Below are 23742 nucleotides of genomic sequence, written 5' to 3'. Positions count from 1 at the left end.
ACCTCTGACCTCTGATCCAGGTCACACCCAAATCCTCTGCTTCCTTTTTTGTCCAGTAGATCAACTCTTCAACTGAATCTTAACTGTTTTCAACTGAAGTCAGAGAGCAAACCAAAGAGACGTCACCCTCAGAGTAATCAGAGTACACAAGATTAGATTGACTACATGATATGAAAAATGTTGATCTGTGGGACCTCAGTTTACCCATCATTAAATTGATCTAGAATATGGAAATATTTTAATCAGAGCTGCAACTATGAGTCAATAATTCTGTCATTGATTGACAGAAAATTAATCAGCAACTGTTGTAATAATTACATCATTTTTCATGCATAAATATGATGTTTGCAGCTTCTCAAATGAGAGGTTCTGCTGCTTTCTTTGGTCTTACATCACAGTAACTTTAATATATTTGGAGTTTGGAAATGTTGGTTGAATAAAGCATTTGTTGAAATCACTTCAGGCTGTAAGATATTCTGTAAGAAAATAATCTACAGGTTGGTCAGTAATAGCTATATTTGTTAGTTGCAGAGTCGCAGCCCTAATTTTAATATACTGACTGCTGGTAAGAGACATTTAAAACAGCTGCTGTACTGCCCCCATGTGGTGTGTTAGAGAAGTGTCTCAGACATTTACTGAAACTTTTCAGGTCCACAGCAGCAGGACAGTTTGATTTCCAGATCACCAGCGAGCAGTAAGAAGGTAAAGACTCAGAGGTGTTTAATCTTTAGACACACAGCGCAATTTAAAAAAACAACAACAAAAAAAAAACATCTAAGTTATAAACTGTTTACTTTTATCTTTCAGTTGTGTTCGGTCTTCAGCCTTCAGTCCAGTTTTCTCTGAAGTCTTCTGTTGGTGAGTGTTTCAAACTTACAACATGCACTTTGGGCAAAGTGTGTTTTTTCATGACAATCACCACACATGAAATCATTAAATCACCTTATTGTAGATTTTTTTAAAATTAATTTGATGCCACAATTACTTTATCTAATTTTTGACTGTTCTGGTTTATGTGTTGCTTTCAAACAGTGGTGGACGATGTATTCAGATCCTTTACTGCAGTAGAGGTACTGATACCACACTGTAAAAATACTCTGTCACAGTAAAAGTCCTGCATTGAAAATGTACCTTCAGTATTTCAGTATATTCAGTAAAATGTAGTTAAAGTATTAAAAATGATTTTAACCATGAAAATAGTTTCACATTGATTTTCTGTCAATCCACAAACTAATTAATTAATCTTTGTATGTTTTGACCAAAAATCTGAATTTGTAAAGTAACTAAAGTTCAGATAAATGTAGTGGGGTAGAAAGTATGACGTAACATGAACCTTGGCAAGGACATTGCCTTTGTATATGCGGCTCCTGCTCTCCCCACTAAGCCACCAGACTCACTGCAATTTCAAATTTAACTAAGATTTTGTGGCATGGTTTAAAGGGATAGTGCACCCAAAAATGAAAATTCAGCCATTATCTACTCACCCATATGCCGAGGGAGGCTCAGGTGAAGTTTTAGACTCCTCACCACACTTCTGGAGATCCAAGGGGAGAGGAGGTAGCAACACAACTCCACCTAATGGAGGCTGACGGCGCCCCAGATTCAAACGTCCAAAAACACATAATTGAAACCACAAAATATCTCCATACTGCTCGTCCGTAGTGATCCAAGTGTCCTGAAGCCCCGACATAAAAAGTTGTTTGGAAAAACGTCATTTGAACTCTGTTTTTAGCCTCATTGTAGCCTGTAGCTCTCACTGCCTCTCTGTGCACCGCGCTGGATCTCCGCAAGTGATGTGAGGACTCTAAAACTTCACCAGAGCCTCCATCGGCATATGGGTGAGTGGATAATGGGTGAATTTTCATTTTTTAAGTGCACTATCCCTTTAAACCGGCACAAGGCAATGCATACAAGGCTCAGTGTACTTAATAAAAAAGGTTTTTCCAAACTGGGCATGGTGGAAATCAAGGCAGTGGAATCATGCAGAGTGAGAAACACAAAATGGCCAAGAAAATCTGCCAACAAATGCCCACCGCTGAAAACAGTCCTGAACAAATGCGCTTTGTTTTTAGTGACTAAATGTAGAACAATGTTTTGAAGTTGTGATTAAAGACGAGTCAGGAGATGGAAATGTGTTTATTAGTGATTTCTGTTACAGTCAGAACTACAATATGAGTTAAAACTTTCTTCACAAACATCCAAACAGCATCATCATGTCTTTCATCACCCTGTAAGTGCATCAAATATAAACTCTTCATTCGGTGCACATCTTGGACCTACATCTTACTGTCTTTTGTCGCTCACAGGGAGAGCTGGAGGCAGTTTTTAACCAGGAGTCTCTGCTCAGCTCAGGTGAGTCTCTTTATCTTCTCATACAAACACATCATTTCACAGATTTGGCATTTTTTTTTTTTTTTAACAAAATCATTCGAAAGTTGCAGATTCACATTTAAGGGAAGTGATAGATTTACTCTTTTACAGTAACATTCAGTCTTAAGTAGGAAGCAACTTCTCTACATGAACATGATATTAAAAACGATATCAGAGGCTACATTGTAAGTTTAAGGCAGCAATCAAGACTTCATTTAAAGGAACAGCGTGTGAGATTTAGGGGGATTTAGTGAGGATTGCAGATTGCAACCAGCTAAAATTTCCCAATTGTTCACAAGGTTCTTACTGGGAGACAAATTATCCACAGAGGTCTCTTCCTCTCCAAAACAAAAGACCAGGTGATTTAAACTGTTAAAAACACAAATTAAAGCAGTTTCACATTAAGAAACGTGTCATTGTGTAGGGCCTTCTTACTACAGTGGCTAAAAAAAAAATGTGAAAGCATGAATGTCCCTGCAGTGTTTGGTTTGTCTGTTCTGGGCTACAGTAGAAACATGGTGACCTCTATAGACAAGGACCAGCTCCTTATGTAGATATTAACACTCATTCTATGGTAACGAAAACACAATGATTCTTATTTTCAGGTGATTATACACTTAAGAAAACATACTTGTTATAATATATTCCATTTCTACCAGTATATCCCCCTTAAATCCTACACACTGGACCTTTAATGAACCTTTATTGATATTGATCAGTTTGTGTTTTTACAGATGACATTGTGAATTCTGACACTTTGTAGATCGAAAAAAAGAAATCTGTGACTTGTAATAATAACCGTTTATAAAAACATCAGTCAGTTGATATATGAATGAAAATGGCAGAAAACAGAAACGGCTACAGAGCAGTGACGTGGGCTGAGCGGCAGGTTCCCCAGGTTTCACCATCATAAATGTGCATTTGAACATTTTCTTCAATCAGTAACTTAAATGTTTCTCCACACGAGTGTTCTGGATTTTTTAAATAAGGTTTACTGAGTTTTGGTCTGAAAATCAGTGTTATTCTGACCCTCTTGTTGTGGAGGGTCGTCTAACTACTGTGGCTGACGCAGAAACGCGAATGTCCTTAACTAGAGCCGGTGTTTAATTTATCCGTTCTGGGCTACTGTAGAAACATGGCGCTGTAACATGGTGATCTCCGTAGACAAGGACCCACTCCCTGTGTAGATATAAACGTCTCATGCTAAGGTAATGAAAACACATTGATTCTTATTGTCAGGTGATTATACACCAAAGAAAAACATATTTATTATATTATATTTCTGCCAATATATCCCCCTAAATCCTACACACTGGACCTTTTAAAGGAAATATTTGTTCTGTGAAAACAGGATGAAGAGAAACACTTCAGGAACCGGCAGCTTCTCCCGACTCTAACGACCGTTTCATCACATCCAACAGTGTCTGTATGAAAACATGTTTAACCTGAACTACTAACAGACCTCAGAGTCAGAGTGTGTGTTAGTCCATACAGTCTATGTACACACACACACACACGCACACATCATTGTTTTCAGTCTGCTTCACATTAAAATCTATGTCTGTTATGTTACAGCATGTCGTCGTCCCTTCAGCCTCATGATCTCTACGCGACCTCTGCGTGTCCCCTCCATTGCCTCGTCCTCAGAGGCCAAAGGTCAGTCTACAGTTTCTGTTACTATTGTGACGTCTCTATGGTAACCAGGTCATGGCAGGGTCAGAGTTTAGCTGCTGACGGCTGCTACAGTCGTCTGTCTCTGCTCACCGCCGCCCCCTGATGGGAAGTCTATGTAAGTGCAGGTGTCTTCTGTATTTCACCGCAGACTTCAGGGTCAGGTTCCTGTCCTCTGATTGGCGAGCCAGCAGGGCACCTCTCCACACCTGCAAGAAAAGAAGCTGTTAATTAGATGATAATATAGATTTTTTTCTTCTAAAAAACATTCATTTAAGTAAAGCTCAGCTATATATCATCAGCTATATTTTTATCACAGCTTTCAGTTGTTGCTGACGTTTTTCTTGTTCTAGGTCTAGCATCTAAGAAATAAATATGCGTGTGTTTATACTGTATGTGTGTACCTCTCTCTCAGTGTTGGTTGGCTGCTCAGGAAGCTAAGCTGCTGCTCCAGACGACAAACTCTGAAGGCCAGATAGCAGGACGACAGGACCAACAGGAAGACACTGAGAGACAGACGGGTAAATAACAAATAATTACAGATCATATGTGCATCCTTTACACTGTTCAATGCTGACCAGGTTTATAAAAACTTGTTTTTTTTTCCACATTGACCAATCTTTTAACAGCACAGTCTGTTAACTGCAAAAATACTCATAGTACAGTGATTAAAAAAGTCATGGTAAAATATGTGATGTAAAAAAAAAACAAAAAAAAAACCCATAGCATAGTATGCCAAGAAGAAAGCCTTAAACTACAGTATGTCATAAAAAAGTGATGACAACATGTCATTGTATAGTATGTCAGAAAAGTGATGAAAAAAGTCATAGTATTGTATTTCAAAAAAGCATTAAAAAAAGGACATGAAATAGCATGTAAAAAAAAAATGATAAAAAAGGGTCATGGTATAAAAAAACTGATGAAAAAAGGTCAAAGTATAGTATTTCAAGAAAAGTGATGAAAAAAGGTCAGTGTAGTGTGTCAAAAAAAGAACTGCGCCGCCCCTGGAAAGTAGACATGATTAGGCGGCTGCAGCAGGTATGATGTTATGATGTTAACAGAGATATTGGATGAAGCGAGATACCCCACCATAGGCTTATCCAATGTTAAGAAAACGGTTACTCTTCCTGTCTCCTAAGTGGGCGTGGTTAGCTCTCCCTCCAATCAGAGCCTGTTCTCCCTCAACCCCCCCTCCCCACCATCGTGTTGAACAGAGGCTCTGTGGATGTCTGTGTATGCGGATCGAGAAGCAATGAAATGAATGAATGAATGAATGAATGAATGAAAATACATTCTTCCTATTACTGCAGCCTATTGCTGCACAAAGCTTGGGCATTTTTTATTTATTGCTAGCGGTTAATAACTGTTTGTAAGCTAACTGTGATTTTACCACCTGTTTATCAAGATCACAAGATCTCGCGAGAACTTGTTTTCTGAGACGGACAGGGCTCAAACAAAGTTAATTTTCTCTTGATCTGTGCGGATGAAAAATGCAGCTTTAGTGTCAGAATGTTGATAAAATGTGTGGCTTGTGGAAAACGAACCCAATATTTACTTTAGTGACTATAAGGCGAAAGAATTGACCATAAATTGTGATCACGTTCATTTTCCTCATTAACAACAATACATTCAGAGCTGCCGCAAGTCTCCTACGGGGGCGTGGCGCTGACGTCACTGAATCAGGAAGTGAGCTGAGTGGGGTATCTCGCTTCATCCAATATCTCTGATGTTAATTAATCAAAATATTGTCAGACTTATTTAGATTAGATTATATTTTTTTTGTTCTCAGTCTCCAATTGTTTTAATTATGATATATTAATTAATTAAAATGCTTGTCAGGCAATCTGTAATTAATGTTCATAGTTAAACCTCCATTTTACATGAATTCTCATGTAAATAAGCACCCTAGTTTGCTGCTGCAGAGCAGACCTGTTGCCTCAACTAAATAGGCTCATAGACATACTGTACTATGACCTTTATTCATCTTTTTTTTGACATGCTATGAACTGTTTTATCACCTTTTGACGACATACCATACTATGACTTTTTTTCATCATTTGGGACGACATACTATACTATGACTTTTGATTTTCATCATTTGGGACGACATACCATACTATGACTTTTGATTTTCATCATTTGGGACGACATACCATACTATGACTTTTTTTCACCATTTGGGACGACATACTATACTTTTGATTTTTTTCACGATTTGGGACGACATACTATACCATAACTTTTTTTCATCATTTGGGACGACGTACTATTCTATGACATTTTTTTTTTCATCATTTGGGACGACATACTATACTATGACTTTTGATTTTCATCATTTGGGACGACATACCATACTATGACTTTTGATTTTCATCATTTGGGACGACATACCATACTATGACTTTTTTTCACCATTTGGGACGACATACTATACTATGACTTTTTTTCACCATTTGGGACGACATACTATACTTTTGATTTTTTTCACGATTTGGGACGACATACTATACCATAACTTTTTTTCATCATTTGGGACGACGTACTATTCTATGACATTTTTTTTTTCATCATTTGGGACGACATACTATACTATGACTTTTTTTTCATCATTTGGGACGACATACTATACTATGACTTTTTTTCACCATTTGGGACGACATGCTATACTATGACTTTTTTTCATCATTTGGGACGACATACTATACTATGACTTTTTTCATGATTTGGGACGACATGCTATACTATGACTTTTTTTCACCATTTGGGACGACATGCTATACTATGACTTTTTTTCATCATTTGGGACGACATACTATACTATGACTTTTTTCATGATTTGGGACGACATGCTATACTATGACTTTTTTTCATCATTTGGGACGACATACTATACTATGACTTTTTTCATCATTTGGGACGACATGCTATACTATGACTTTTTTTCACCATTTGGGACGACATACTATACTATGACTTTTTTCATCATTTGGGACGACATACTATACTATGACTTTTTTCATGATTTGGGATGACATACTATACTATGACTTTTTTTCATCATTTGAGACGACGTACTATTCTATGACATTTTTTTTTTATGATTTGGGACAACCTACTATACTTTTGATTTTTTTCACGATTTGGGACGACATGCTATACCATGACTTTTTTTCATCATTTAGGACGATGTACTATTCTATGACATTTTTTTTTTCATCATTTGGGACGACATGCTATACCATAACTTTTTTTCATCATTTGGGACAACGTACTATTCTATGACATTTTTTTTTATGATTTGGGACGACATACTATACTATGAAATTTTTTCAGAATTTGGGACGACATACCATACTATGACTTTTGTTTGTCATCATTGGGACGACATACTATACTATGACTTTTTTTCATCATTTGGGACGACATACCATACTATGACTTTTTTTCATCATTTGGGACGACATGCTATACTATGACTTTTGTTTTTCATCATTTGGGACGACATACTATACTATGCCTTTTTTTCATCATTTGGGACGACATACTATACTATGACTTTTTTTCATCATTTGGGACGACATACCATACTATGACTTTTTTTCATCATTTGGGACGACATGCTATACTATGACTTTTGTTTTTCATCATTTGGGACGACATACTATACTATGACTTTTGTTTTTCATCATTTGGAACGACATGCTATACTGTGAAATTGTTTCATCATTTGGGACGACATACTCTTTTTCATCACTTTTTTGACATACTATCCTAATACCTTTAATCACGTTTTATTAAATACTATATTATGACAATTTTTCATCTTTTATTGACATACTATACTATGACCTTTTTTTTTAAAATCACTTTTTTGACATACTTTAGTACGACCTTTTGGCATCACTTCTTTTTCACATACTATGTATACTATGACCTTTTTCATCACATTTTGATATACTATAATATGACGTTTTTTGACATACCTTAGTATGACTTTTTGTTCCCATCACTTTTTTGACACATAATAACACATAATATTCTATGACCCTTGTTATCACTTTTTTAACATACTACACTATGACTTTTTTCATAGTATAGTATGTAATGAAAAGTGACAAGAAAAGGTCACAATACAGTGTTATAACCCTGGGTTGTTCTTTATTGAGGTGCCTTGACTGTGTTGTGATGTGTCAGATCTGTTTGTCTCGTTTCCTCTCAGAGTGAGTGCATGTGTGTGAGTGATAGTGGGTGATAAACAGGCAGGTGGTGGCTGGTGATTGGTCGATTCGACAGGATTGCTGCCTCTGGATTGGTCCAACAGATGACAGCAGTCTTTTGAACTCCAGCTGACAGAAACTCTTCCCTCCTTTACCTCTACCACTGCTTACAAAGCCAGCATATACATTGTGTAATTTATGAGATTTGTGTGTAAATAAATCTGTAGGCAAGCCATTTTGACAGTTATTAGTGTGCTTTGACTTCATAACTATGTCAGTTATGGGAGAGCCATTTGACAAATTTGTATATGTAATCTGAGGCTTGCAATCTTGTAGTGCTATCAGTCTGTAAATATTTTGCTATTCTTTTTGGTCACTGTAAATATAGAGCAGTTTAAAGCAGTTAAGTACCAGTGAGAAGCCCTTTATATTAAGCATTTTCATGTTTTCTCTTGTTTTGAATTTTAGGAGTGCAGGGTAGAATCTTGTTTTGCTTGAGCTTTGTTTCTTTGTTAGGTAAGTTTAGGTTTGAACTACTGAACTTCTGTTTGTTGTTTTGGGTATGGCTCAACTCTGACCTTTGAAATAAACTAACTGTTTTCTGATAACCACTGTGTCGCTGGCCTTTCCTGGGAGTGGGGAGTCACACTGCATGTTAATTTTATGTTCCACTAAATGTTAGTTCAGGAAAAAGTTGTAAAAAGGTCATTGAATAGTATGACAAAAAAAGTCAAAGTCAAAAGTCATGTCAAAAAAGTCATGACAAAAGGTCATAGTATAGTATGTCATAAAAACTGATGAAAAAAGGTCATAGTATAGTGTGTCGAAAAAGTCATGACAAAAGGTCATAGTAATGTATGTCAAAAAAGTGATGAAAAAAGGTCACAGTATACTATGTCAAAAAAGTCATGACAAAAGGTCATAGTATAGTATGTCATAAAAACTGATGAAAAAAGGTCATTGTATAGTGTGTCAAAAAAGTCATGACAAAAGGTCATAGTAATGTATGTCAAACAAGTGATGAAAAAATGTCATAGTATAGTATGTCAAGAAAGTGATGGAAAAAAAGGTCACAGTACAGTATGTCAAAAAACTCATGACAAAAGGTCATAGTATAGTATGTCAAAAAACTCGTGACAAAAGGTCATAGTATAGTATGTCAAAAAATTTATGGGGAAAAAATGTCATAGTATAGTATGTCAAAGAATTTATGGGAAAAAAGGTCATAGTATAGTATGTCAAAAAATTTATGGGAAAAAAGGTCATAGTATAGTACGTCAAAAAATGTATGGGGAAAAAAATTTCATAGTACAGTATGTCAAAAAAATCATGAAAAAAGGTCATAGTATAGTATGTCAAAAAAATTATGGTAACAAAGGTCATAGTAGTATGTCAAAAAAAATCATGAAAAAAGGTCATAGTATAGTATGTCAAAAAATTTATGGGAAAAAAGGTCATAGTATAGTATGTCAAAAAAATCATGAAAAAAAGGTCATAGTAAAGTATGTCAAAAAATTTATGGGGAAAAAAGGTCATAGTATATAGTATGTCATTAAAAAGTGATGAAAAAAGGTCATAGTATAGTATGTCAAGAAAGTGATGAAAAAAAGGTCAGAGTACAGTATGTCAAAAAAGTCATGACAAAAGGTCATAGTATAGTATGTCAAAAAATTTATGGGAAAAAAAGGTCACAGTATAGTATGTCAAAAAAATCATGAAAAAAGGTCGTAGTATAGTATGTCAAAAAATTTATGGGAAAAAAAGGTCATAGTATATAATATGTCAAAAAAAATTATGAAAAAAAGGTCAGAGTATAGTATGTCAAAAAATGTATGGGGAAAAAATGTCATAGTACAGTATGTCAAAAAAATCATGAAAAAAGGTCATAGCATAGTATGTCAAAAAAAAAATATGGGAAAAAAGGTCATAGTATAGTATGTCAAAAAAAACATGAAAAAAGATCATAGTATAGTATGTTGAAAAATGTCATATAGTATGACAAAAAAAGTGATAAAAAAGGTCATAGCATAGCATGTCAAAAAAGTCATGAAAAAAGTCATAGTATAGTATACAAAAAAGGTGATGGAAAAGGTCATAGTATAGTTTGCTGAAAAAAGTGATCAAAAAAACGTTATAGTACAGTTTGTAAAAAAAGTGATAAAAATGGTGATAGTGTAGTATGTCGTGGAAGAGTTGAAGAAAAGTGATAAAAAGGGTCATGGTATTGTATGTCATGAAGAAGTGGTCTAAAAAGGATCATAGTGTAGTATATCAAACCATTAGAAAACAAGGTCATAGTAAAGTATGTCATAAAAAAGTGTAAAAAAGTTTATCAAAAAAGATTAAAGAAAAGTGAGATAAAAAGAGTCCATAGTATGGTATGTACAAAAAAGTTATACTATTGTATGAATGAAAAATGAATAAAAAAGTCATTTTATCATATGTAAACAAAGATATAAAAAGTCAGCGTAGTATGTCATGAAAAACTGATAAAAAGAGATAAGTCCTAGTATGTCAAAAAAGTGATAAAAAAGGTATGTATGTCAAAAAGGTCAAGAAAGTTATAAAAAAAAAAGTCAGTTTGTCATAAAAGACTTATATAAGTGCTTAAAAAAGGTCATTGTATAGTACGTCATGAAAAGTAGTTAAACAATGTCATAATGTAGTATTAAAAAAGTTATAAAAAATCATAGTATCTCATAACAATGTTACACAATAGTATGTCGTAAAAGTTATAAAAAAAATCACAATATGTCATAAAAGAGGTAGACAAAAGTGATTACATAAGTCATAGCAGAGTATGCCTCCAAAAAGTTATTAAGGCAATTTAAAAAAAAGTCATATTAAAGTATGTCATAAAAAAGTGATTTAAAAAAGTCATAGTATAGTATGTCATGAAAAAGTCAAAAAAGGTCATAGTACAGTATGTCAAAAAATGTGATACAAAAGTATAGTATGTTTTTTAAAAAGTGATGAAAGGCTATAAAAACTGTTGAAAAAGTCACAGTCAAATATGTAAAACGTATTCATTTCATTCATTCATTCATGATTAAAAAAAGTCATAGTATAGTATGTCATGAAAAAGTGAAAAAATTCACACACACAAAAAAAGAATGGTATGTACAAAAAAGTTTTTCCAAGTCATACTATAGTATATCAAACAATGAATAAACAGTCATTGTGTAGTATATAAACAAAGTTATAAAAAAAAGTCAGTGTACTATGTCATGAAAAAAAAGCCCTAGTATGTAAAAAAAAACCCAAGTTTGTCAAGACAGTTATGAAAAAAGTCATAGTATGTCATAAAAAAGTTATACAAAAGTGATTTAAAAAGGTCATGAAAAAGTGAATTCTAGATAATATTTTATTTAAATGAAATGTTCTGAAATGAATATGTGACACAAAAAGGCAACTTATTATGTCAACACTTTGAAAAACTATGCCTTAAAGTTCTGTGTTACATGTGGCCATGTGAACGATATTCAGCCAGCAGGTGGCAGCACAGACCAACAATAAAATATAGTTAACTCTACAGTTCTGAGATAAAACTGGAAAATACAGAGGACTCTGAACACACCTGAGATTTAACAAACCTAATACTGGTTACTAATATTTACACAACCACTACAGCTGTCTGTGCACTCTGAGGGGTTTGGGCCTTTTCTGGGTTCATGTTTTAGCCAGTTTCTCTTTACATTCTGGATGTTTTTGGGATATTATATTGATGTGTTTTGGATGGATGGATATTTGTAAACAATATACTGTATATTCAAGTTATTATTCTGAATGCACTATCAAAAAAATAAATTCAAAAAATTAATAAATAAATAATACACTTTATGGGCTTTGCAAATTAATTTACTTTGCGGGTGTTTTGTGAATTTTACCTTTTTTTTTTTAAATTTAATTGTCTTTGTACTGTGGTACTCACAGCAAGATGAAGAGTTTCAGCAGCTGGTACTCCATGTGACCCAGTTCTGGTACTGGTTCTGTCAGCAGGATCTTCTCTGTTTCCAAACTGCTGTCTACACACACACACACACACACACACACACACACAATGACACACAATGTCAGCATCTCACTGTCACTGGGAAGGTTCCTGTGACTGTTGAATGACAGGTGAGCAGACCTACCTGTGAGTGTGTGTGTGCTGAATGCTGTTTCTGTGGCGAGGCTGGGGGCGGAGTTTCCCAGCAGGTCAGGGAGCGAGGAGGAAACGGCGGGGAGCGAGGGCTTCCTCCTCCACTTCAACACCTCTGGAAACTCATCCTGACAGAGACACCAAAAGAAAGGTTCAGAAAAGAGACAGTCGAGATGTAAACTAAATGTATCTTCTAACAAGTACAGTGTGTGTATCTACAGCCTGATAACTCCTCTTCCTCCACTGCTGTTAAAACACATCAGTGCGTGTCACACTGTGTCACTGGGTGATATATTCCTTTATTACCATGAACACACACATTGTAGTTTATTTTGACTCAATCTCACATACACCGTCCTGTTGCCACAGATACTCACTAGGGCACCAAATGTGGATTAATCCGCCACTGAAAATAGTCCCCAACAAAGTCACTATTTTCTTCTGTTTCATTAAAAAATACAGTAAGGATATATTTTAGGATACCTCTAGGAGACTTTTTTTTTCCAAAATGACGATCTGAAACTGAGTGAAAATAGCAAATCCAAAACATATCGTGATCGTCACATCAACAGCTTCTGGCTGAGAGAACATCAACACCTTCCTCATCATATTTAACACTTTGCTGAGCCGCTCATGTGTTGTCAACTCAACTTCACAGACAGAACCTGAAGGCAGTACGGGGAAAGCCTCTTATCCAGGGAGTGTGAAGGGGTCACAGAAGGTCACCAGGACAAAAAAAAAAAACAGCTTCTGGTATTCAGCTATGCCTGCTTTTACTGACTGGTGACTCATTTCTAACACAGCTGTTTCCATCATCACATAATCTCAGGGATTTTATAACATCTCTCACAGTACCAGGAAGTGTTTCAGTTTGTGGATATAAATTGTGACAAGGTATCGCAAATTTATAGCTTTTTTAAAATGTGTCTGCAGCACAAAGAATCCAAAGTTGTCAAAAAGGGCTGCGACAAACAAACATTTTAATCATCAATTAAATTTTTCAATCAGTTTTGTAAATTAGTATTTTGTCTATAAAATGCTCATGGTTTTCTTTCACTCATTCAGCATGACAGTCGCAGGGGACATTTTTATCTATTTTAAATACTTCAACTACATTTTAATAATTATTTTCATATACTGTTATTTAAGTATGATTACCCATAACCCCCTTCTCTGTGCAGGTTCACAGAGATGTTCATGTGTATCTCTGCAGAAACATAATTCCAGCTTTTCAGTCACCTTTTCTTTTCCCACAACACACAAAAGTGCAGCTCCTTTGTGAAGGTAATCTGCTGTGGTTGTTTGACAGAAATATTCATAAATATGAACAAAATGTGGTGTTACCATGGACAGAGAGCTGGGCTCCTCCAGGTACTGCTTCAGACTCAGACTCTTCCCGTTCACCTACAAACAGACAGAGAGACAGTCAGACAGGAAGTCAACTCAGGATCAAACTGAAATATTTTCTGTTATATAATCAGGAATTATTAATTTCTTATTGTGACATTTCAGTTTTAAATATGGTGTTTAACAGGATTGTTTGACAGCGACTTGGTTTAAATACTGAACACTTCCCCTCATCAAAAGAATACAGAGACGATCCACAGACCTGCAGGTGAGTGCAGATCCTCCTGAGGACGTCATAGACACTGTCTCTGGACAGCAGGGACACAAACACGTACTGCAGAGGGACAGACGGACAGAAACCAGGTTACATGACAAAGTGTTTATTACTGAAAATACTCAACTCATCTGAAAATGTGAATAAACCTCTCTCAGCTCTCTTTTTCATTCTTAACACACCTATTTCTATTTCTCTATAGAGTACTGTATGGAATTATTTTTTTCTATTTTTCATCTTCTAAGTCTGGTTTTAAAAGGCGCTACAGAAATAAAGTGTATTATTATTTTATCATTATTATTCCTCACCTTCGAGCCTGGCTGTTCAGCAACTGAAATCACTTCTGATTTCTGATGTGGTTGGAAAACAAGTCATACAAAACTCATATATAAAATCTTAATAATTATATGGAGTACCATGATATGACCGTCTCCCCAGAAAATAAATCCGTACACCACAAACAAATTATCGTGTCCTTCTGCCACTCTACGACAGCAGAGTTTAAAACTAATAGCTGGATTCCTCTTTGCATTAACTGTGCTCGCCAACAGGCTAAACATGATCCTGTTCCCATGCACACATGTTGACATGATGACATCATGTGCCAAAGATTAGCATACCAACATGCGAAAGAGCTAGCACATGCTACACACCAGTTAAAGCTGAAAGATTTTGTCATATTTGCTGAAACTGTCACTGTCCTCAGGTTACAGTTCTTTGCTTCTATATATGTGTGTATGTGTAGTCATCCTGTCTGGTACCTTCTGAGCTGTATCCATGGTGATAGCCAGGCCGTTTGGCACCAGACCTGCCGTCTTGTGTTTCTTCACCAGCCGAACTGACACCACAGGTATACACACCTGCACATTCACAGAAGAGAGATAAACTAGAATTACAGCCACGTGGTTGTATGCCTCCACAAACCAATCAAGTTGCTCTTACAGTCTACATATACAGTACAGGCCGAAAGTTTGGACACACCTTCTCATTCAATGCGTTTTCTTTATTTTCATGACTATTTACATTGTAGATTCTCACTGAAGGCATCAAAACTATGAATGAACACATGTGGAGTTATGTACTTAACAAAAAAGGTGAAATAACTGAAAACATGTTTTATATTCTAGTTTCTTCAAAATAGCCACCCTTTGCTCTGATTACTGCTTTGCACACTCTTGGCATTCTCTCCATGAGCTTCAAGAGGTAGTCACCTGAAATGGTTTTCCAACAGTCTTGAAGGAGTTCCCAGAGGTGTTTAGCACTTGTTGGCCCCTTTGCCTTCACTCTGCGGTCCTACTCACCCCAAACCATCTCGATTGGGTTCAGGTCCGGTGACTGTGGAGGCCAGGTCATCTGCCGCAGCACTCCATCACTCTCCTTCTTGGTCAAATAGCCCTTACACAGCCTGGAGGTGTGTTTGGGGTCATTGTCCTGTTGAAAAATAAATGATCGTCCAACTAAACGCAAACCGGATGGGATGGCATGTCGCTGCAGGATGCTGTGGTAGCCATGCTGGTTCAGTGTGCCTTCAATTTTGAATAAATCCCCAACAGTGTCACCAGCAAAACACCCCCACACCATCACACCTCCTCCTCCATGCTTCACAGTGGGAACCAGGCATGTGGAATCCATCCGTTCACCTTTTCTGCGTCTCACAAAGACACGGCGGTTGGAACCAAAGATCTCAAATTTGGACTCATCAGACCAAAGCATAGATTTCCACTGGCCCAAACAAATCTCTTCTGCTTGTTGCCTCTCCTTAGCAGTGGTTTCCTAGCAGCTATTTGACCATGAAGGCCTGATTGGCGCAGTCTCCTCTTAACAGTTGTTCTAGAGATGGGTCTGCTGCTAGAACTCTGTGTGGCATTCATCTGGTCTCTGATCTGAGCTGCTGTTAACTTGCGATTTCTGAGGCTGGTGACTCGGATGAACTTATCCTCAGAAGCAGAGGTGACTCTTGGTCTTCCTTTCCTGGGTCGGTCCTCATGTGTGCCAGTTTTGTTGTAGCGCTTGATGGTTTTTGCGACTCCACTTGGGGACACATTTAAAGTTTTTGCAATTTTCCGGACTGACTGACCTTCATTTCTTAAAGTAATGATGGCCACTCGTTTTTCTTTAGTTAGCTGATTGGCTCTTGCCATAATATGAATTTTAACAGTTGTCCAATAGGGCTGTCGGCTGTGTATTAACCTGACTTCTGCACAACACAACTGATGGTCCCAACCCCATTGATAAAGCAAGAAATTCTACTAATTAACCCTGATAAGGCACACCTGTGAAGTGGAAACCATTTCAGGTGACTACCTCTTGAAGCTCATGGAGAGAATGCCAAGAGTGTGCAAAGCAGTAATCAGAGCAAAGGGTGGCTATTTTGAAGAAACTAGAATATAAAACATGTTTTCAGTTATTTCACCTTTTTTTGTTAAGTACATAACTCCACATGTGTTCATTCATAGTTTTGATGCCTTCAGTGAGAATCTACAATGTAAATAGTCATGAAAATAAAGAAAACGCATTGAATGAGAAGGTGTGTCCAAACTTTTGGCCTGTACTGTATGTCTGTGAAAACATGGATGCTTCAAAAACACCCCCCCCCCTGCCCAGCAGCACAGAAGATCTATACAATCAGCACAGTTTTAAGGTGGACACCCAAGATTAGTGTCACCAGTTCAGTATCTGACAAAATGTCTCCACTTCTCTTCCTGAGTCAGGATGTTGTGCAATGGCCAAAGAAGTGTTTTTGCAGAACATTATGATGTCACAGTCAATTTGACCTTTGAGCTTTTACATTTTTGAGATAAAATGTCATCACTTCATAATTTTATCCTATTAGACACATTATATAAAATTTGTCAAAATTAATGTATGAATTCTTGAGTTATGGCCAAAAACATGTTGTGAGGTCACAGTGACCTCTGACCTCCGGCAAACAAATTCTAATCAGTTCATTCTTGAGTGCAAGTGGACGTTTGTGCCAAAATTGAGGAATTCCCACACGGTGTTTTTGAAATATTGTGCTCAAGAGAATGGGACGCATAAGGTCACAGTGACCTTTGACCACCAGATTTTTATCAGTTCTACCCTGACTCAAAGTAGACGTTTGTGCCAAATTTTAAGAAAATCCCTCAATGCGTTCTTGAAATATTGAGGTTCACGAGAATAAGATTGATGAGGAGTGACCTTAAGCTTTGACCTTTGACCACCAAATTCTATTCAGTTCATGGTCACATCCAAGTTGACGTTTGTGCCAAATTTGAAGAAATTCCCTCCAGCTGTTCTCGGCCTTCTTGCATTCAAGAGAATGAGACAGATGAAAACATAATTCCAGAAAAAAAGATTGTGGACGCAGAGGCACAACCCTCCCGAAAAAACCTTTTAGTTTGTAAGTCAGAGCAAACACTTCCTGTTAACTGCTGTTTACCAGGGGCGGAAAGCAACCATGTACATTTACTTAAGTACCGTACTTCAGTCCAGCTTTGAGTAAATGTACTTGAACGTTACTTGTTTGTATTTATATTTTCTGCTACTTTACACTACTACTCCACGACATCTCAGAGGGAAATACTGTGCTTGTTACTGCACTACATTTATCTGACAGCTTTAGTTACTTTTCAGATTAATAATACAAAATATAAGTGACAAATAAATTATGACTTATTATTAAATACAAGATAAACTTTATTGATCCCTTGGTGAAATTTCCAAACTACCCAGCAGTATATAAAGTTATTAAAATAAGCTCCAGCTACAACATTAAAGTGATGAACATATTAATGCATCAACAAATATAATAAAATAATGTATTTTATTCTGCATAACGAGTACTTTACTTTAGGTACTTTTAGTATTTATTGAAACTAATACTTTTGTATGTATAGTTTTGTAACAGTTTGAATACAGGACTTTTACCTGTAACAGAGTGTTACTAATATCTGAGTACTTCTTCTGAAGCTGCTGTTTGGTGCTCAGACTGTGGTTGTTCCATGAAAACAGATATTTTACAGTAAATAAATCACATTACATGACTTTTATTTCCTCTGAATGAGAGTATTGATACTGAGGTGAACTTTCACCCAGACTCAGAATAAACAGACGTCTGGACCAAACACACACAGAACACACACATGTTGACTCTTTGGAGTCATATGGGGATCATGAATGTATTTAAACCTTTCCAAATGTTCCCGTAGTGCAGACGACTATAGAACATGACGCTGTTGTAAGGACGACAAAGAGGCTTTACCAAACTGAAATCAATAATTCAGTCTGTACACAAACTGACTTTTTATCTCCAGCTGACAACTTCAAGTCTCTAAAAACAGACGTGACAAAGGAAAAAAGCTTTAAGAAAGTGTGTGTGTGTGTGTGTTTTATCAATTTTGTCAATGTATACATGACAAAATAGGTAAGTTAAATATCTTCTTTCTGATGTCTGTCTACCTTCACCTCATCACTGAGCCAACTCACTCAGGGAACATTTTACTGATTTCTGTTTCCTAATCAAGAATTTCAAACAAATTGTAATTAAAGCAACACTTATTAGTTTTTTCTAGACATGTGAAGGGTTCTCATTTTATGTTATGTTCAGTTCAATGCAATGAACATTTTTAAATCATATTTGGACAAATTCAAATGTAATTTTGCACAATGTTTGAAATTTATTTACTGTAACATTGCAATTGATTTAAAACATCACTCAGACCTCATTTGCATTTGTTCTGCTGTGGAAAGAGTTCTTGTTAAGATCATAATAACTATCACATTTGATTTTAAAAAGCTCAACTAATCACTTGGTTTATGTTTCAGTGGAGCTGAGTTTATGATCTGTTGTTCTTATTATATGTTTTGTTCCAGTTGTCATACAAACAGTCATTGATCCTCTCATTCAGTAAATAAGACAAGATAGAACTTGATCTATTCCGAGGGTGAACCACTGATACTATCTGTTATATACAGAAATACTAATATTTCTGTGCTGCTACTTAGTCACATTGATTTTACATTTACAAACCTTTTTCACTTTTGTGACACTGGAATTCAAAATGACATGGATAGGTAGGAGAAACACAATGTTGTCTTAAACTGGACCTGTATTTTCAGCTTTGTCCAGTTTTTTTTTTAAAACTCTTTTGAAAAAGAGTGAAAAAGAAGCAGTCTGTTGATGGAAGACCAACACAGCGAAGAAAGAAATTTGCTTTTTAAATTCACCCGACTTCATGTGGCCACGTTTTAAAAGAGACAGATGGTTTGAGGCGAACCGACAGCTTCTCCACTCACCTTGATGTCTTTACCAAACAGGTTGGCGTAGAAACACAGCCAGTTCCTGGAGATGTAGAGTCGTCCCTGCAGCAGGATGTCTCGTAACAACGCACACGAATACACTACAGAAGAAAAAGAGGAGACGAGATGGGAGACAGGATCAGACAGGAGGAGAGACAGTTGATTTTTACTGCATCCCTGATCATCAGGAGCTGGAAACAAATATAAAAACAGATTTATTTCAATGGAAACAACAAATGACTTAAACAGGCGATAGATCAGGTGATAGACGGATGATAAACAGTGCAGCTGAGGTGAAACATCTGTCCTGTCAGTCGTTGTCCTCCTGACCTCACAAACAGTCCTTACCTTTCATCAGGATCTCCTCTTTAGGAACCGTCTGGAACAGTTTGTGGTACTGAGAGTTGTATTTGCTGACAGTCTGCAGAGGAACAGAGTTAATGACAGACAGATTCAGATGTTTATGTCTTCAATAATCATGTCTCTTGGTTGTGCTCAGTATAATAATTGATGTGTCATTTGTCATTATTATTACAGGGAGAACTGAGACTTTTGTTGCTGAAGATAAGATAACCTTTATTTACTGAGAGAAATTGTTGTTGTTGTGTGCAGCACAAAGTAGTTTATCACTAAAGGTTTAAGTATAAAAATATCAATAAACAAGTATCCATAAACAAACAAAGTGTGCAGATGTATAGATGATAAGTGGCATATATCCATGTATGTACAATATGAAATCTGAAGAACAGATAAGTGTGTATGGTTAATTAAAAAAATTCAGTGATTATGTCCATGATATTACACGTAATGTCTCTTAAATCAACAAGTTGTAATGATTTAAAGGATGGAAAGACAGTAATCCAGAGATGGGGTTCCACAGGGTTCTGTTCTTGGTCCATTACCGTTTTCATTACACATGAATAACAGGCTTCCTAATCAGGACTTCAATGTCCATGTTTATGCAGATGATACAGTTTTATATGTTCCAGGCTCTGACTCATCTTCAGTCTGCTTTTCATGCTTTTTACCTATCACTTCTTTGTCATAGACTTGTTTTAAAAATCAGATAAGATGGTGTACGTCCACCAGATTCATTTAAACTTAAAATGGTACCAATACCATAGCATACAAAGTGAGGAGTTTGGCGTGACAGCAAAGAGTGATTTTAGGTTTCAGTCAACTTTAATGTCTGCACTTCATTACAAAGATATTCTGTCAATTGCTGCTCCCCTATGAACCAATGTGGAGCCTCAGCTTCTCAGGCAGGGCTCTGTTGGCTGTTCCTTAGTCCCGGCTCAAAACTAAAGGCCTGTCTCAAATAGGGGCCTGGTCTGGTTGCCAAGCAGTTCATTCTCTCTGATGCACTGTCCATCTGAGCTAGAGCAAATGAATGATTCATAAATGATATATTATATGAAGCCTAATTTCTAAACAAGTAATATTCATACTGGTTTAAAGAAACAATTTGATTGTATTTCCTGATCTTTGCTGAGCAACCGTTTTGTATGAAAGGAATTAAAGGCTTGTCTCAAATATAGGCCCATTGATCTCAGTGATTTAAGCACATAATAGCCCGGGCTATTAATTAAAGTTTTACAGTAAATATGATTAATATTTGTTCTATTATCAATATATATCACAATGTGATGGACATTTGAGAGCTTTTCTTAATTTTAGAAATGCTGTATGCCAATAAATGCTATTACTGATACTTTAAATATATTTCAGTGTTCTTTTACTCATGTACGGTTTTGACTACAGGACTTTTACTTGCAGTGGGAATATTTTTAGTATTATTTTACTGTTGAATTGGTACTTTTACTTAAGAAAAGGGTCCAGTAAGTGAACCACTTCTTTCGGGAATATTTTGCCTGAGTATTGTTTTGGTTCCTGACATGTGGGTCACAACTTACATCATCTAAATACACCTGCATGTGTTTATTCTCTGTGAGACGGTGACTTCCTGCCTTCCTGTTCCTGTCTGAAACAACAAAGACTGAAACAACAACAGCAGCTCGACGCCTGCTCCACCTGAAGCCTCTGAAGACTGGCTGAACATTTGGGTCATACTAAAAGCTCCAACGCTGAGGAAGTGTTGTAAGAGAAACAGTGTCATTGATCCTGCTGTCTCTGTAGTTTCAACTCGTACTTTCAGAGGTTAGTTTGATCCGTTATTTGAAATATATGTTTAAGTTCAAATGAACTGGAACCAGTGTGAACCAGTTGTCTCACTTCTCTTCAAACTGTAAAGTTAAATACATAAATACAGAGTTTTTTTTTTTGGTTTTGAGCCTTTTATCAGGTGTGAAATGATACAGAGACATCTCCAAAAACATTTCTACCATAATTCAAAGTCATCAAGAGTGAGCAGGCCTTCCTAGTTCTTCTGGAAAAACTTATGTTGTTTCTTCAAACCTGGATGTTGCTCAGTACCAGAAAGAAGCACAATATCTGCATTAGATACTCAAATTTCCTAATTATGTCACTCAGGTGTGAAGACTCTGAGCCATATTAATAAGAAAATGATGCACATGCATGTGGTGTTGCTGACACACCTTCCTGTGTCTTCTGTAAATCCAATCTGTTCTATATTTATATCTGGTCCTCAGAGGTGGAAAGTTTTAACTGACTGTTGCAAATAAGTAAACGCAGCAGAACTTATTTCTGTTGACATCTCCTAAATGCATTCGCAACAAGAAGAAATACACACCCTGAAAACACTATATGACACGCAATCTGTGACGGCAGCTGCTGCAGATGTTTGATAAACCCACTGTGTGTCTGGAGAGGAATCTTTTATGTTAAACTTGTATCTGATATTTAATCTGTGAGTGTCTGATGGTGGACCGTAACTTTCTGTCTGCTGCAACAGATTCCTGCCTCACACACACTCAAACACAAACACACCCCTGACCGTGTTCCCATGGAGACGAGACAGACGCCGGAAACTTCTGCAGAGACTTAAAAAAAGATTTGAAAGGACTCCTGCTGGTCTGCCTTCATCTCTGGACTTCTGAGCACAACTACAGAGCTGTGAGTGTGTGTGTGTGTGTGTGTGTGTGTGTGTGTGTTGGTGGGTGGGCGTGTGTTCTTATATCGGCCACATGCATCTGTAGGTGTGGTGAGCTGAGAGACATGTCGTCACTTTTAGGTCAGCTCACATTGTGTTGCTGAGTGTTTGTGTTGCTGAGTGAAGGACTCACTGATCCTCTGTAACACTTCTTCACGTCTTCGTAGGACAGGTCGTCGATCAGCTGCAGCCTGTGGGACACGACATAACTCATCACGTTATTCTGTCTTAATAGACAAAAAGTACAGTTTCTTCTTGCTGCAGGAGCAGAGTGCTGAAGAGCTGAAACTGGAAAAACAAGAACAAACAATGCAAAAAGTGCTTCTAGGTTGTTGTTTTCTTAACATAAGAAAACAATTCTAACACAAAGAAATGGAAATTCATCTTTAAAGTGGCTTTAAAGAGAAGTAGGTAAAAAAAATGCATAAACTTTAACGGGGCAAAAAGTGCAAAAATTAGAAAAACACAAATTATATGCTGTTTTTAATTTCCACATTTACGTCGCCATCTACTGAGGATAACTATGTGGGTGAAATGTCCAGAAACAGGTAATAGCTGGAGGGGTTACATATCTTGTTTGGCCTGAGAATGCCGCGGGATCCCCCAGTAGTAGCTGGGAAGCGTTGCCGGGGACATCGGGAATACTTTGCTCCGCCTACCAATGGAATTGTTCTGTACCGTCCCCATGTTTGGTCCCCCCTCTGTTGGGGTACCTAGCACACAGATGTGGTACTAAAAGGTGGAGCTGTGAACACTGCAGTCTGATTGGTCAGTAGCGTACGGTCACTCTGCTCAGGGCTGAGTTGTGGCTGGTTTTGAGGCTCATGTAACCACTGTTCATACTGTGGAGAGTTTTATCAGTAAACTGTAACTATAAAATGAAAGGATGTTTTGCTGCCTCTCACAGCAGCTGGAGTCTGACAAAAAATAATTCACTGGGCTGACTGCCAGCAACTTTTAATCTATGAGTTGATGACATAAATCCATCAGCACACCTTTAATTTCACTGTGACAACTTTGACCATCACTTTAGTTTGTATTGTCTCTCTTGGATGACACAGACTTCTAGTAATGAGCGGATCTTCAAGCATTTATATATTAATTTTGACCAGGTTACCTGAAGTGCATATATTCTAATCCTCACTCAGAGAAAAAAAAAAAGTAGCGTAGAGTGTCGTTCCTGTGGGCCCCGACAACACTAAACCCCTGAGCTTGCCTGAGAAATACTAAATGCACAAAGCTGCTATCTTTAAATATCCCATGGAGAGAGACTCTCACTGCAGCCTGTTTTATTTTGTTCTGAAAATGTCACCATGCAGACTGATAAAGTAGGAAATACAGTGAGTGCTGGACGGAGCAGTGAGTGACA

The 23742-nt window shown here is 36.8% G+C and overlaps 1 protein-coding gene and 1 long non-coding RNA gene across 5 annotated transcripts in view; one reads left to right on the top strand and one right to left on the bottom strand.

The window, feature by feature from the left end:
• The first annotated feature begins 761 nt into the window (after positions 1-761).
• LOC117261823 (uncharacterized) lies at positions 762-8866 on the top strand. 2 transcript variants are annotated; one of them, XR_013491579.1, is made up of 5 exons: positions 762-858; positions 2307-2352; positions 3946-4026; positions 4457-4562; positions 8261-8866. It is a non-coding gene; the product is annotated as an uncharacterized LOC117261823 (long non-coding RNA). The 2 variants fall into 2 exon arrangements; XR_004502073.2 differs by lacking the exon at positions 762-858 and having other exon boundaries at positions 2217-2352.
• gramd2ab (GRAM domain containing 2Ab) overlaps positions 2123-23742 on the bottom strand; it is a 48027-nt gene continuing 26407 nt past the window's right edge. For all 3 annotated transcript variants that reach the window (XM_033634343.2, XM_078167652.1, XM_078167651.1), the window contains 10 exons: positions 22507-22564; positions 19652-19724; positions 19301-19404; positions 14785-14883; positions 14012-14083; positions 13747-13806; positions 12395-12530; positions 12190-12283; positions 4446-4547; positions 2123-4250 (listed from right to left, as the gene is read on the bottom strand). In XM_033634343.2, coding sequence (XP_033490234.1) covers positions 4202-4250; positions 4446-4547; positions 12190-12283; positions 12395-12530; positions 13747-13806; positions 14012-14083; positions 14785-14883; positions 19301-19404; positions 19652-19724; positions 22507-22564 — 847 coding nt within the window. In that variant the 3' untranslated portion in view covers positions 2123-4201. The remainder of the gene's footprint in view (positions 4251-4445; positions 4548-12189; positions 12284-12394; positions 12531-13746; positions 13807-14011; positions 14084-14784; positions 14884-19300; positions 19405-19651; positions 19725-22506; positions 22565-23742) is intronic.

This window comes from Epinephelus lanceolatus, chromosome 5, assembly GCF_041903045.1.
Source record: "Epinephelus lanceolatus isolate andai-2023 chromosome 5, ASM4190304v1, whole genome shotgun sequence".
Taxonomy (NCBI): domain Eukaryota; kingdom Metazoa; phylum Chordata; class Actinopteri; order Perciformes; family Serranidae; genus Epinephelus; species Epinephelus lanceolatus.
This window is presented reverse-complemented; position numbering and strand designations above follow the sequence as displayed.